Genomic DNA, 13,115 nt, shown 5'->3' with positions numbered 1-13,115 from the left:
TGTGAAAGCTCCCCTGCCTCCATTGTTATTCCCCACAAGGTGGCCAATGGGAACTTTCAGAAATGCAAATCTGGGTGTGCTGTTCCACTCTTTAAACTCAGTGGCTTCTCAGTGCATTTAAAATAAAATCATACTTCCTTAAGGTGACTCCCCACCCCTCAATCTCTGACCATTTCCTGTTTTACTTTATTTTTTAAATCTTGTATCAGTCACCCAGGTATGATATTATTTTCTTAAACAGCTTATTGTATGAGCTCCCAACCTCTTCCAGAATGTGAGCTTCGTGAATGTAGGAGCCTGATTGTTCAGTTCACCACTATGTCCTTAGTGTCTAGAGCAGTGCATAGCGTGAGTGTTCGGTAAATATTTGTTGGTTGAATGAATAAAATTATTTGAGTAGAAGTAAAGTGACATCTGTGATATGCTTTTTATCAGTTCTCACAAGAAACCAGTAACTTCAAGCTACGTTAAAAATGTTTTGATATCATTATACTTTTTTTTTTTTTTCCCCAAAGAGAATCAGTGAGTTAGGGCCTAATTTGATGAGAGGATTATATCAAGGTAGAAATTTTCATTATAGTCCCTCTTGGCTTTCATGGGCAATATAAAATATTTATATTAGGTAATTTGAGGTTTATGTGTATAGTCATTTTTATCTTTAGTTCCATTATCATCACAGTTCCAGCAGTAAATGGTTTTTATGTCACAGGTTGAGCTTTTTCACACTATGGATAGGCAGATGGCTGAAATGAGGATTCTGCACCTCCTGCATCCTGGCCTCCATGCCCTAGAGAGGACAGTGCAGGGCACCTGTGTTGGCCCTTCTTCTGAAACCAAAGTTGTCTTACTCACACCCACCTCCAAAGTCTAACCTGAACCTCGTTTCATCACTAGAGTGCTGAGGGGCCACTGAGAGCATGGCTGTTCCAGGAGGGGGTCTGAGCAGGAGGTGGATTGTGCTTCTGTGCACCCATGTACTCCGTCCCCCCGCTCCACCTCTGGATGAGCATGTGGAGTAGTAGCACTCCTTCTCTTTGTGTGGAGTAAGGTGAAAGTTTGAGGACTGGTGAGGATAAACCTGTAGTTCCTGCTGGGGTCAGCATAATCCAAAGATGATGATATTTAAGTATCTTGCTCATTTTTAATACTGTAGAGCACTAGCTATTTTCTCCTTCATTTAGCATTGCTTCTATTCAGCCCAGTCACTGGTTTCTAGAGTGGTGATTCATGTCTCTGGAGGGTACTCCTGAATGATTAGTGGGATGGCAGTGTTTCCCTTTCATGCATTTTCCCCTGGCACTGAGGTGGTCTTAGAGTGGCAGGTCCTTGTCGTCATTTAGCAAAGGCAGATATTCATTGCTTAGCCAAATGCTAATTAGGTATAAAAGGGATTCTCTTAACACCTCATTAAAAAGAATGTAATCCCTGAAAACTGAAGAAAAAAAAGTGATTATTAGGTGATTACTCCAAAAGTTTGTTCCATAGTGTAGGACCTAGAAATGGTATTATATTCAGACCCCAGAGTAAGATATTTTTTCAAGGCTTGCTTTTCATTGAGACAGCTGGTGAATAGTCTCACATTCCATTTTCCTTCGGGGTAACAGTAATTGTTATAGAGATCCAGGTACCACTGTTTCTAGGGGTGTTGTTGATATGAGAAGAACTGCAAAATTCTAATAATTGTTATTTTTTCCCCAATCACCCTTAGGTATTCTAATCTAATTTTGAACTTATTTTCCTTGATGGTGGATGCAAACATTCCAGATATTGCTCTTGAACCAGATAAAACTGTGAAAAAGGTAATTTCTATACATCCTCGAACATCACAGTCTACTTCTCATATATGAAAGATTTAACAACCCATTTCCCCTTGTTTTTTCGGCCCCAGGATAGCTTTTTTAACTTGAATTACAAACTTTCTAAAGGGCACCAACAGTGTCAGAGATGAAATTTCTCTGGTTGTGGAAAATAGTAATTGGCATCAAAAACCCTGAGTTCTGACATAACTGGTACTTTCTTCCTCTCTTTCTAAAACCAATCAATCAATAAAAACATTTTTTAAAAGAGCATATAGCAAAAGCAGTAAACTTCCACACTCAAATGAGCAGTTTTCAGAACTCCTTATAAGTCATGAATTATTTCTTTGGCATAGAAATAACTCATACTGCAGTGTAATGTCTACATCCATTTAATTCTGTGTCTTTGAAATATGCCTGGTTCTCTTTGTTCAGAAGACTAACAGACTGTGGCCTTGTAGGTGCAGGATAAATTCCGCCTGGACCTGTCGGACGAGGAGGCGGTGCATTACATGCAGAGTCTGATTGACGAGAGTGTCCACGCCCTGTTTGCTGCAGTGGTGGAGCAGATTCACAAGTTTGCCCAGGTCAGTTCCCTGAGGGAAGCGTACTCCTCCAGCTTCTCCACCTACTGCCCAGAGTCCTCATGGAGCCACACTCCTCATGCCAGCTCCTGACTTTTCTGGGATGTTTTGGGGGGTGAAGCCTTTTTTGCTATCTCACCGGCCATCTGACGTGAACATGTTTCATGCACAGTTAACTCAAATATTCCACTTACATTTTCTTAGTGGAATGTCAACATGGGTGTCTTCGTCCTTTGTGATCAGTGATGATTATAAGCCCTTCTTGCAAATGACTTTGGGTTTAGTGGAGGCCATGCCAACTGAGACTTAACGCGTGTTAAGTTTTGATGCATGGTGAAGTTTTAGGGAAGGATTTTGAGGCTGAGAAAAGCAATGCATACCACACACTGAAAAGGTGTATCTGTAGACTTGCTATTAACAATATCTTTCATACAAATGTCTGATGAGGGAAAACCTCAGATTTAAAACCCATTTAAATTATAGATTTCATAATGATGATTAGGAAAATGGTTAGCAAACATAAAAATTGGGCCTCTTTCCTCTCCACTCTCACATGCCTCTCCTTGTGAACTCCTTCCTGACTTCTTAACACAGTTACTAATATTTCTAATTTCCTAAGGTCAAAGTCAGTCTGCTTGGACTTCCCCCTCACCCAGTGTCCACTGTGTCATCAAAGCCTATTCGGGTCTTTAATCATTTCTTTAATTTTCCTTTCCTGTAATTTCTGAGATGAAAGAGAGAGAGAGAGAGAGGGAGAGAGAAACATCAGTGATGAGAGAGTCATTGATTGGCTGCCTCCTGCACGCTCACCACCCCCCCAAGAGGGGATTGAGCCCACAACCAGGGCATGTTTCCTGACCAGGAATTAAACCATGACCTCCTGGTTCATAGGTCGACCCCCCAACTACCGAGACATGCTATTGAAGATTGTTTTTTAAAGGACTAGAATAAGCTAAGGGTTTGTTTTTTTCTGTAAAAAGTATGTGTTTATCTTTTTCTAAGCATCTTATAAATCTACTAGAGGCCCGGTGCACAAAAATTTATGCACTCAGGGGGGTCCCTCAGCCAGGCCTGTGCCCTCTCGCAGTCTGGGACCCCTTGGAGGATGTCCACCTGCTGGCTTAGGCCCGCTCCCCAGGGAATCGGGCCTAAGCTGGCAGTCAGACATCCCTCTGGGAGCCCAGGAGCCCTCAGGGAATGTCCACTTGCCAGCGGGGATCAGGCCTAAGCTGCAGTCGGACATCCTTAGCGCTGCTAAGGAGGCGGGAGAGGCTCCTGCCATCACTGCTGTGCTGGCAGCCGTCAGCCTGGCTTGTGGCTGAGCAGAGCTCCCCCTTGTGGGAGTGCACTGACCACCAGGGGGCAGCTCCTGCATTGAGCGTCTGCCCCCTGGTGGTCACTGTGTGTCACAGTGACCAGTCATTCCCAGTCATTCTGCTGTTAGGGTCAATTTGCATATTACCCTTTTATTATATGCCTGGTGCATGGGTGGGGGCTGGCTGATTTGCCCTGAAGGGTGTCCCAGATCAGGATGGGGGTCCCGCTGGGGTGCCTGGCCAGCCTGGGTGAGGGGCTGAGGGCCATTTTCAGGTTGGCCACACCCCCTTCAGGGAGGGGGGTCCTGCTGGGGTGCCTGACCAGCCTGGGTGAGGGGCGGAGGGCTGTTTGCAGGCTGGTCAAGCCCCCCAGCAGGGACCCTCACCCCATGAGGGTCTGGCCAGCCTGGGTGAGGGGCTGATGGCTGTTTGCAGGCTGGCCATGGCCCCCAGCCACCCAAGCTCCCAGTGGAGGCTGGCTGGAAGCAGGTATCTGGGATTTACTTATCTTCTATAATTGAAACTTTGTTGCCTTTAGTGGAGGCCACAGCTGGCCAGGGCAGGCGGGAAGCTTGGCTACCTCCATCGCCGGGGCAACCAAGCTTCCTGCTTGCTCCAGCTCTGTGGCTGCTGGCCGCCATCTTGGTTGGGTTAATTTGCATATAGTCTCTCTGATTGGCTGGTGGGCGTAGCGAAGTTATGGTCAATTTGCATGTTTCTCTTTTATTAGATTAGACAACTATTGTTTATTTTTCTTTGTGAACATTGAAGCTAATTATGTTCTCTTTGTTTCTTTATGTTGTTAATTTTTATAGTACTGGAGAAAATGAAACTGGGTTTGGTGTCCCCCAAGAAGCAACCTGTGTATAATGAAGACTTCAGAGTAACAAGCAAGCAAGAATGTTTAATCTTCCAGATACCATATATCCTAAATGTTACATGGTGTCTGAATCCCTTGAATGTCAGTGCTTATATATGTTCTTGAAGGGTTTTGTTTTAAAATATTGTATAATTTATTTTCAAATATACGCATTATTAATAACCTAGGTTGTGAGAAGCTAATTCTAGGCTCATGTACATATGAGAGTTTGGGAGAAATTTTATGCTTTGGAACTAGAGGCCTGGTGCATGACATTCGTGCACTGGATGGGGCGGAGGTCCCTCAGCCCAGCCTGCGCCCTCTCACAGTCCAGGACCCCTTGCTTCTTACTGCCCACCTGCAGCCAGCAGAGGCGGGAGAGGCTTCTGCCACCGCCGCTGCGCTCACCAGCCATGAGCCAGCTGAGCGGCACTCCTCCTGTGGGAGTGCACTGACCACCAGGGGACAGCTCCTGCATTGAGCGTCTGCCCCCTTGTGGTCAGTACACATCATAGTGACCAGTCATTCTGCCTTTTGGTCTATTTGCATATTAGCCTTTTATATAGGACTAGTGGCCCGGTGCATGAAATTCATGCACATTGAAAAGGAATTAGAGGAAATATTTTACTATTGCTATTTGCCCTTTGTCTATAATAGAAGTGTCAGAGATGAAAGAAAATTAGTAAAATGTATATGAAAATAATATATAAATTTATAAACAAACAGTAACAAAAACAAAGACATGATATACAAACAACAAAAACATGATATGAAAACAACAAAAACGGGCCCGGTAGGAAGGGCCTCCCTCTGCTCTGCGATTGATCCCAGAGTCCCGGCAGGGTGGGCAGGGCCTCCCTGTGGGTGGGGATCAATGGTGGAGCCCAGGCCTGGTGGGAATGGCCTTCTTCTCCTCCGCAACTGATCCCAGAGTCCCAGCAGGGTGGGCAGGGCCTCCCTCTGTGCTGGCTGCCATCAATCGCAAAGCCCCGGCAGGGTGAGCAGGGCCTCTCTCTGTGGGGCATCGATCTGGGGTCCCTGTGATCCATCACCCCACAGAGGGAGGCCCTTCTCACCTGGCCTGGGCTCCGGCATTGATCCCTGCCCACAGGGAGGCCCTGCCCACCCTTCTGGGGCTCTGGGATCAATCACAGAGCAGAGGGAGGCCCTTACCACCAGGCCGGGTCTCTGCCATTAATCGCTGCCCACAGGGAGGCCCTGCCTGCCCTGCCCACCCTGCAAGGGCTCTGTGATCAATGCTGCACCAAGGGAGGCCCTGCCCACTTGGCCGGGGCTCTGTGATGGGCCCTCCCAGCCGTGGCGGTCTGCCTCGGCCCTCGCATCTGTGGCTTTGTCCGAAAGGACGTCCAGAAGACATCTGGTCTAATTAGCATATTACCTTTTTATTAGTATAGATAGTAAAACACTATAGTCTTTGAGTTTGAAATATCCTTTTTTTCCATTATCACATCAGGAGAGCAGTTATATGAATTTGGATTAATGTCTCAGTTTAGAAGTTTTTTTGTTTTGTTTATCTCTCCCTTCCCTTCTGTCCACAGTATTTGTTTTCACCTAATTTACAATACTTAAAGATTTACATGTTATAGCTCATTCTTTTACAGTTCATTTTAAATAAGACATTCATTTCCTCTTATAAATACTGGTTTTGGGTTGTTGTTGTTTTTTAAACTATAGTTCCCAGTTCTCCTAGGTTGTAAATACTGAAAGTCGGATATGAAAATGCAGCCAAAGAGTAACCTGCAGCAGCCTTCAGTATGGAGCCCAAGGTATTTTTACATATACGTTTAAGCATAAACTGTCTTTCTGAAGTCAATCTTTTTTGAATCAGCTTAGTTTTTAAATGACTTTTGAAATAGTTCCCCTGGAACTGTTAATATATCTTCTCTGATTTTAACCAAGTGATTTTTTTGTCTTTTAAGACTAGAAGTCCCACTAATCCATCTAGCTTTTTTGCCTCATGCAACTTTGAGAAAAAGGAATAAACAAAAACTGAGAAGAGCAATGCAATAATAATCCTTGCAAATTAACACGTTGCATAGTCTTGTGACTTTGTTTTGAAAGGAAAAGAATAGTTGATTCTCTCGGTGCTAAATAAATATTAAATATCAAGTGACAGAGGAGATTAAGAAGGTTTACTTAAGTCACCATTTCAGAGAATGCCATTAATTATAATGTTTATTTGTCCCTAAATTCTCATCTGTGAGTTTGTCTCTAGAGTGGAGTTACCACCTAGAAAGGAAGCATGTAATTAGGAGACATTCTAGAGGCACTTGGACTGTGATTTCTTTAAAGTACACATGCAGATTAGAGAATTGGTAAAGATGAAAAGTCCTTGGCATAGCTTCATATGAGAGTTTATGCCCAAACTAATAGGCAAGCTCCATTCTCTCCCTTGCTTTTTCCTTGCTTTACATATTTAAATCATTTTTGTTGCCTACAAGCTTTTAACTTATCTCTGTTCTTGTTTTAGTTCTAGTTCATTGGCATCTTCTCCAAAGTTTTCTCAAAACAACCCTGTTGAAAGTGACCTCTCCAACCTTCTGAATTCTTGTAATTCTTTAATTATGGATTTTTAATTGGCACTTAATAAAGTGGGGTGTTTTTGTTACATTTGCATCTCCTGTAGAGGAAATAAGTGAGGGGACAGAGGAAAGGATGTTGGGTAGGGATGATTTTTTTTTTTAACATACACAATAATAGAGCCATAAGATGATGGTAATGAGTCAAAAGAAGGAAGATTAATACTGCAAAGGGGTCTGTAACTAAAGGAATGAAACCTCCCAGGTGAGAAGGCATACCATTTCTGAGACAATCAGAGAATTTTGTTTTTGATGGGAAGATGAGTTCTGGATCACCATGCATCCACCTTCTCTCCTGTAGACCTTTCCCTTACTGCCTGGCTAATACCGTTTCTGACCCTTCTGCCAGGGAGACAAGGAGGGAGGAGAGTAAGGGGCCTAGAAAGTCATTACCTGAAAAGCACTGCCCTGACATAGCTGTGATGTTCTGGTCCACTAAGTGTTTGAGGCTGTTTCTGGAGCATGCATAGTTGGGTGGACTTCTAGAGGCTCCCGTAGGGACTACCAGTGGCCAGTGACTTTCTCTGGTCAGCGGCCTTGCCCTCAGTCTTCTCTTTGGCAGTTTGTTTCAAAAGCACTTTGTTTGCTGGAACCCTCCATCATCCCTGGCAGTTTTCTTACGTGGAATTTTACATAGTTCTAGCCCAGCTCTCTCTCTTGTGTTGGCCACCTCTAGTACATGAAAAATTCTTAAGCATTTTTTTGCCTCACCAAAGCAGTGACTCGTCTTACTCTTCCTCCAAAGTCATGCACTGACCTCTTGTCCTCCGAGTTTCCTAGACTGGAGCGAGACACCAGTCCCCCTGAGCACTCTCCTTATGCAAGGACCCTGAGAGGCTTTACTTGTTGTCTCATCCCCTTAAAACTTAGTTCCAGGCCTGGATTAGGAGAAGCCAGACCACAGGAGAAGCTCACTGAGAAACACAGCGGGGCTCAGAATCTCTTCATCCCTCCAATCCTGAGTAAATGTCCTTGAACTAAGGACATTTCTTCTCTCCCCTTTTCCTTTGACTGTGGTTCCCCTGAGTAAGCCACTCTAGAGACCCACTAGACTCGTAAAATGAGGATAATAATAGCCCCTACCTCATAGTGTCGTGTGAAGGTTAAATGAGTTAATGCACGTAGAGCACTTACAACAGATCCTGGCACGTAGTAATTGCCATGTAAGTATCAGCTATTATCGTAATTACTGTGCCACTCAGATGAACCCTCTGGTTCAGTGGGCTTGAGGTAGAGGGGTGGAGGTGGAGGTGGGAGGAACAAAGAACATCAGTCTTGAACAGGAGACTTGGGACTGTAGTGGGCGACTTAAGTACTTTAGCTTTATTAACTGGCCAGGAAGTCGCTAATTCAAAACAGCATTATTGAAATTTCTTTGAGCGAGGCTTCATGAAGATGAAATGTTGAATTGTCAGAGTGGAATATTCAAATTATACGTTCTCTGGATTTAAAGAAGCATTGAAGCCTGGTTCAATATATACAGTAATTAATCTTCCATTCAGTGAACTCGGAAAAATTTTTAAATCTTGGTTAATGCTTCGAACAGTGTCTAAGTGACTTGACTGAAGCCCAATAGGAATGAACATGCCAACCCATTAGCCCAGGGCAGTCAGTGTCTGCCTGTCAGCAGTTGAATTTGCCCAGGTCAGGCACTGAATTGCTATTGTGTGGTGTCTTAGGCTACTGAAAGGTGCAGAGTGTGCATACCCAGCCCAGGTAATGCCTGGCAGTGAGGCCTCAACCCGTGGCACTAAATGTCGGACTCACCTGCATACGTTCGCCCATTCAGCAAAAGTCCTACCGTGTTTTAGGGTTCCCATCTTTTCCAACTTTATAAAATGAGCACATTCTTGACAATCTCATAAAAGACCCCTCCAACCTAAACAAAGAAGCCCTGTGTTCAGTGTTTACCTGGTTTGCGTGTTCTTTCTACTCATTTCATGCCTGGGTTTCCCTCGGCTCCTGCTGGCTTCCTGTCCCAGAGCCTCACAGGCCAGTTCCTCCTTTACATGCTCCTCCAGACCCTGCTGGCTGGGCCTCCTCTCTCCCAATGGCTGCATGGAAAACACGGATGTTCTGCACATTTTCATTTAGCCTCATCGATTCCATCGATGTCTTGTCAGATATGCTGGAGCCCAAGGCTTCATCAGCCACACAAGTCATCAGAGATGGGCCCTCTGGTCTTTTGACTCTGATTATTCTTTATTTTTATTCTGATTCAAGGCATGGAATTATGTGGGGGAGGAGAGAAGGAAGGAGACAGGAGGGAGCTAGAGGTCAGTGCTCAGAAAAACAAAAGAACAAAAGAACTGCAAATTGGGACCTCTCTCCATAGGCTCCTTCCTTTCAGAAAGTCAGTGCAAAACCATCATCTCCCAGGGACTTCTAGCTCAGGGCTGGCCTGTCCAAGGGAGACCTGCCCGGGCAGTCGCTTGTCAGATCAATCCTAGGGCCACCTTTGTGCAGACATTCTGCCTTCTCTATCTGGGCCCTCCCACTGCCTTCAGGGGTTTTACATCTCATTTATTAGGGAGATAAAAAGGAATGGTGGATGGAGCCCTTGGGGAAAGCAGGAGGTCGCCCTGGGCTGCTGCTTCAGGGGTGGACTCTTGCTTGGCAAATGTTTAACCAGGTTTTTGTTGTTATTTTAAACTAGAGGCCCAGTACACAAAATTTGTGCACAGATGCGGTCTTTAGGCCTGGCCAGTGATCAAACCACAAGCATCTGGCATGGAAGGGCAGGTCCCAGCTGACCTCTGGCCCCTGGGCTGCACCTGGGCCTACAGGCCCTCACACGCCCCCCTCGCCTGAGTCACGGCACTCAAGTCTTCACGTGGAGATGCAGTGAGTGCAGTTGGACACTGCGGGCCGGGTTGCAGTGTGGGCCTCTGAGCCACCCAGTGGCACCGCATATGGAAGCTGGGCAGGCAGTGCGCTCACAAACCCACGGAGCCCCAACTGGCCCCTGCGATCCCAGTGGCTGCAGCCTGGCTCACCCAGAAGAGGATGCACGAGTGCAGGGTGGGCTCCTCACTGTGGCTTCCCCAGCGTGAGCCCTGGTGTCCCAGGGGAGGGTAGCAGGGGGAGTGAGAGCGAGCTCCGTGGACACCCTGCATTTTCACTGCACCTCCATCCCCGTCACCCCACCCCCAGGTAGCCCGCTGTCCAGGTGCTGTGGGAGGTTGGTCACTGCCACCCACCCCCAGTTCCTCGTCCCAGCCCAGGGCCCGGCCCCGATCGGGCGATCAGGGCCTACTGGCTGCTGGTTGCTGTCTGTGGGGTGATGGATCTGGTCCAGGCCCCCACCCGGTTCCCTCAGCGCCTAGGAGCTGGGGACAGCCCCACCCCTCACCACTACTGCTGGTCGCCATCTGTGGGATGATTGGCAGGACAATTAGTCCCCCACTCGCACCTGCCTTGGCCTGGTGCCACCCACTCACCTGCTCCACCATCCCGCCATGGTCCTGCTCTCATTGGGGCCCATCAGAGCCAGCAATGCCTCCACTGCTGCCCGCTGATGCTGACATGTCCCGCTCCACCCCCTGTTGGTCAGCGCACATCATAGCAAGCAGTCGAACTCCCAGTTGAGGGGACAATTTGCATATTAGGCTTTTGTTATATAGAATTTTGTTTGCATTTTTTTGCAACACATCTAGAATACTTTCTGATAAATCTGGTAATCTATTGGTTTTTAAAATTCAAATATTGGAGGTTCCTTCAATATTGGAGTCTGAAGGTGGGTGGGGGTTGGGGAGTCTATGAATAATAGATGCAATTTGTAACCATCTATGGAGCTGAAAATAAAGTAGATTGAGTGCGTGTGTGTAAAAACTCTGTATCTTCATCCTGTACTTAGAATTTAGTTTTAGCTGAAGGTTGGTGCCTTTATCTGACCTGTCAACATTATAGATGATACTGTAATATTTATAAACATATTTGCATATCTTTTATCAGATGGGTGCTCTTAGTTGATTTGGTGTTCCAGCTTCTATTTGGAAAATAAATCAATATTTGAAATGAAGATGAAAAGCTCAGGGGGTATTTTTCATGCCAGTCCTAGGTTTTGCTTGCACTTGAGATGTGCGACCTTTTGGGGTCAATGCTGGGTATAAGTAGTTAGTGAAATAGGAGCGCGCGCGCTCTCTCTCTCTCTCTCTCTCTCTCTCACTTTCTCTCTCGTTACCTCCAGGTTACAGGACTAAACTGTATCCTAATCCTCTGTGCTCTGCTGTCATCTGGTTATCATGTAAAATGCACCTTCCCCTATTGAGTTTTAAATGGACATTTTTAAAAACTTAAGAATCTAAGATTTAAAGAAACGGAGTTCCTTAAAGAATTTCTACAATAAAAGCAAACCTGGCTGAAAAAGTGCTTTTGTGTATATTACCTCATTTTGATTTTTCATTCTAAACTACAAAAGCCCTATTTGATCAGAAGGACCGGTTTTATTATGTATATTTCACAGGTGATAAAAGTGATATTCAGTGAGGCAAGGGATTTAAAGCCACAGTAAGCCTCAGTCCTCAGATTAAGGGTTCATTTATCTCACTTGAATGTCTTTCTCCCCTGATAACAGCACTGTCTTCTCTAATGACGGAGTTTTGGGCAGAGGATAGAAGAAGAGGGAGAGAGAATTTTGGTGGTGAAGCACTCAGACCCTTGTGGATGACCTCTGCTATACCTCTTCTTGAGGAATAATGTAGAGTAGAACCCACTCGTAGCCAAGAAAATTCAGTTCCAACCCAGCTCTGCAGCACGCTGGCTGTGTCATCTTTGTAGGTATTCAACCCAGTTTCACAATCTGTAGAATGGAAAAGGACTGAAGAATTTTAAGACTCTCAGAGATGCACATAATGTTCCTGGCTTATAGTGAATAACCAACACTTTATATTGCTGATTATCAACACCTCACACTTGCTTTCTCCGTCCTGGGGGCAAGAAAGGCTCAAATAAGAGGACAGTTCTGGCTATACATACATACAAGTATTTACACGCGAGTTGGTTTGGGGTTAAAAAAAGAAAACTGGTCTAATTTAGATAAGCAAAGATTTTTCTATTATGAAATAGCTAATTGATACCTTCCAGTTCTAAGTGGAGATAGAGTCTCACTTCATTGAGTTCTCACCTTGGCTGCCTAATAACGTCCATCCAGAGGACGCATTTTGGGGATTAGAAAACAAACTCAAAGCTGTACTGGAGGAATTAATGGGCCAGACTTCTCAGACCCCAGTGGGCTTGAGGCTCTTGCATTATCTTCAGAAAGTGAATTTTTTACGACTGGCAAGGGAGGATGGAATGTGGAAGAAGGCTTTATTTGCTGAAGTTACACTTCTTGGGTTCCAAAGTCCCCTGCCCATTATACCAGTCCTGGAAAAGGGGCAGCTGGGAGTTCAGCAATGTCAGAAATAAGGCCCATGTCCAGTCTCCATGTGCTAGGTGGGTGTGGTTCAGCTTTCAGGCCAGATTAAAGTCCCATCAGTCTGCGTGTGAAGCCCATGAGGCCACGCGCCTTGTGGGCACAGGAGAGCACAGCCCCTTGCTGCAGGGGTCACAAGAGCCAGGCATCCTGGAGCCAAGATAGGGAGGGACTTACTTTTGTGGAAGCTTTTTGGCAAAGCTGTGTAAATGGCATGCCTATATTATTTGGGCTTTCACTCCTTTCCTGTTACTTAAAAAGGTTATCACAATGGTGTCAGAAGCATTGATGTCTGGGAATTTTTTCCTTGCAGGCTAACAAGTTGGTCAGCCAGCTTGTCATTGTTCAAGTATTTGTTATTGAGGACTGACTATGTACCAGGGTCTGCTGATGCTTTTCATGAGTTAGCTAGTTAATTCCATGCTACAGTGAAGTGTGAGGGCCACCGAACCAGGTCACATGGGCAGTTAGTGGCAGGGGTTGTACTGAAAGGTCTTCAGGTTCTTTATAACCTCACTAAAAAAAGAAAAGTGTATCTCGGATG

The 13,115-nt window shown here is 45.4% G+C and overlaps 1 protein-coding gene across 3 annotated transcripts in view; it reads left to right on the top strand.

Annotated features, from left to right (window-relative positions):
- Positions 1-11,267, top strand: part of PIK3C3 (phosphatidylinositol 3-kinase catalytic subunit type 3) — an 82,141-nt gene extending 70,874 nt beyond the window's left edge. Inside the window, exons 23-27 of one of the 3 annotated variants that reach the window (XR_004969926.1) lie at positions 1,709-1,799; positions 2,258-2,383; positions 4,512-4,657; positions 6,251-6,342; positions 7,047-11,267. Coding sequence is in view for 1 of the 3 variants with exons in the window: in XM_036321924.1 (XP_036177817.1) it covers positions 1,709-1,799; positions 2,258-2,383; positions 4,512-4,526 (232 nt within the window). In the remaining 2 variants the exon portion in view is untranslated. Of the gene's footprint in view, positions 1-1,708; positions 1,800-2,257; positions 2,384-4,511; positions 4,739-6,250 lie in introns of those variants that run through there. The other 2 variants (XR_004969925.1, XM_036321924.1) reach the window with 2 other exon arrangements.
- The last annotated feature ends 1,848 nt before the right edge of the window (positions 11,268-13,115 follow it).

This window comes from Myotis myotis, unplaced genomic scaffold (genome assembly GCF_014108235.1).
Source record: "Myotis myotis isolate mMyoMyo1 unplaced genomic scaffold, mMyoMyo1.p scaffold_m19_p_9, whole genome shotgun sequence".
Classification (NCBI taxonomy): domain Eukaryota; kingdom Metazoa; phylum Chordata; class Mammalia; order Chiroptera; family Vespertilionidae; genus Myotis; species Myotis myotis.
The sequence above is the reverse complement of the archived record's forward strand: the minus strand, read 5'-3'. Positions and strand labels throughout refer to the sequence as shown.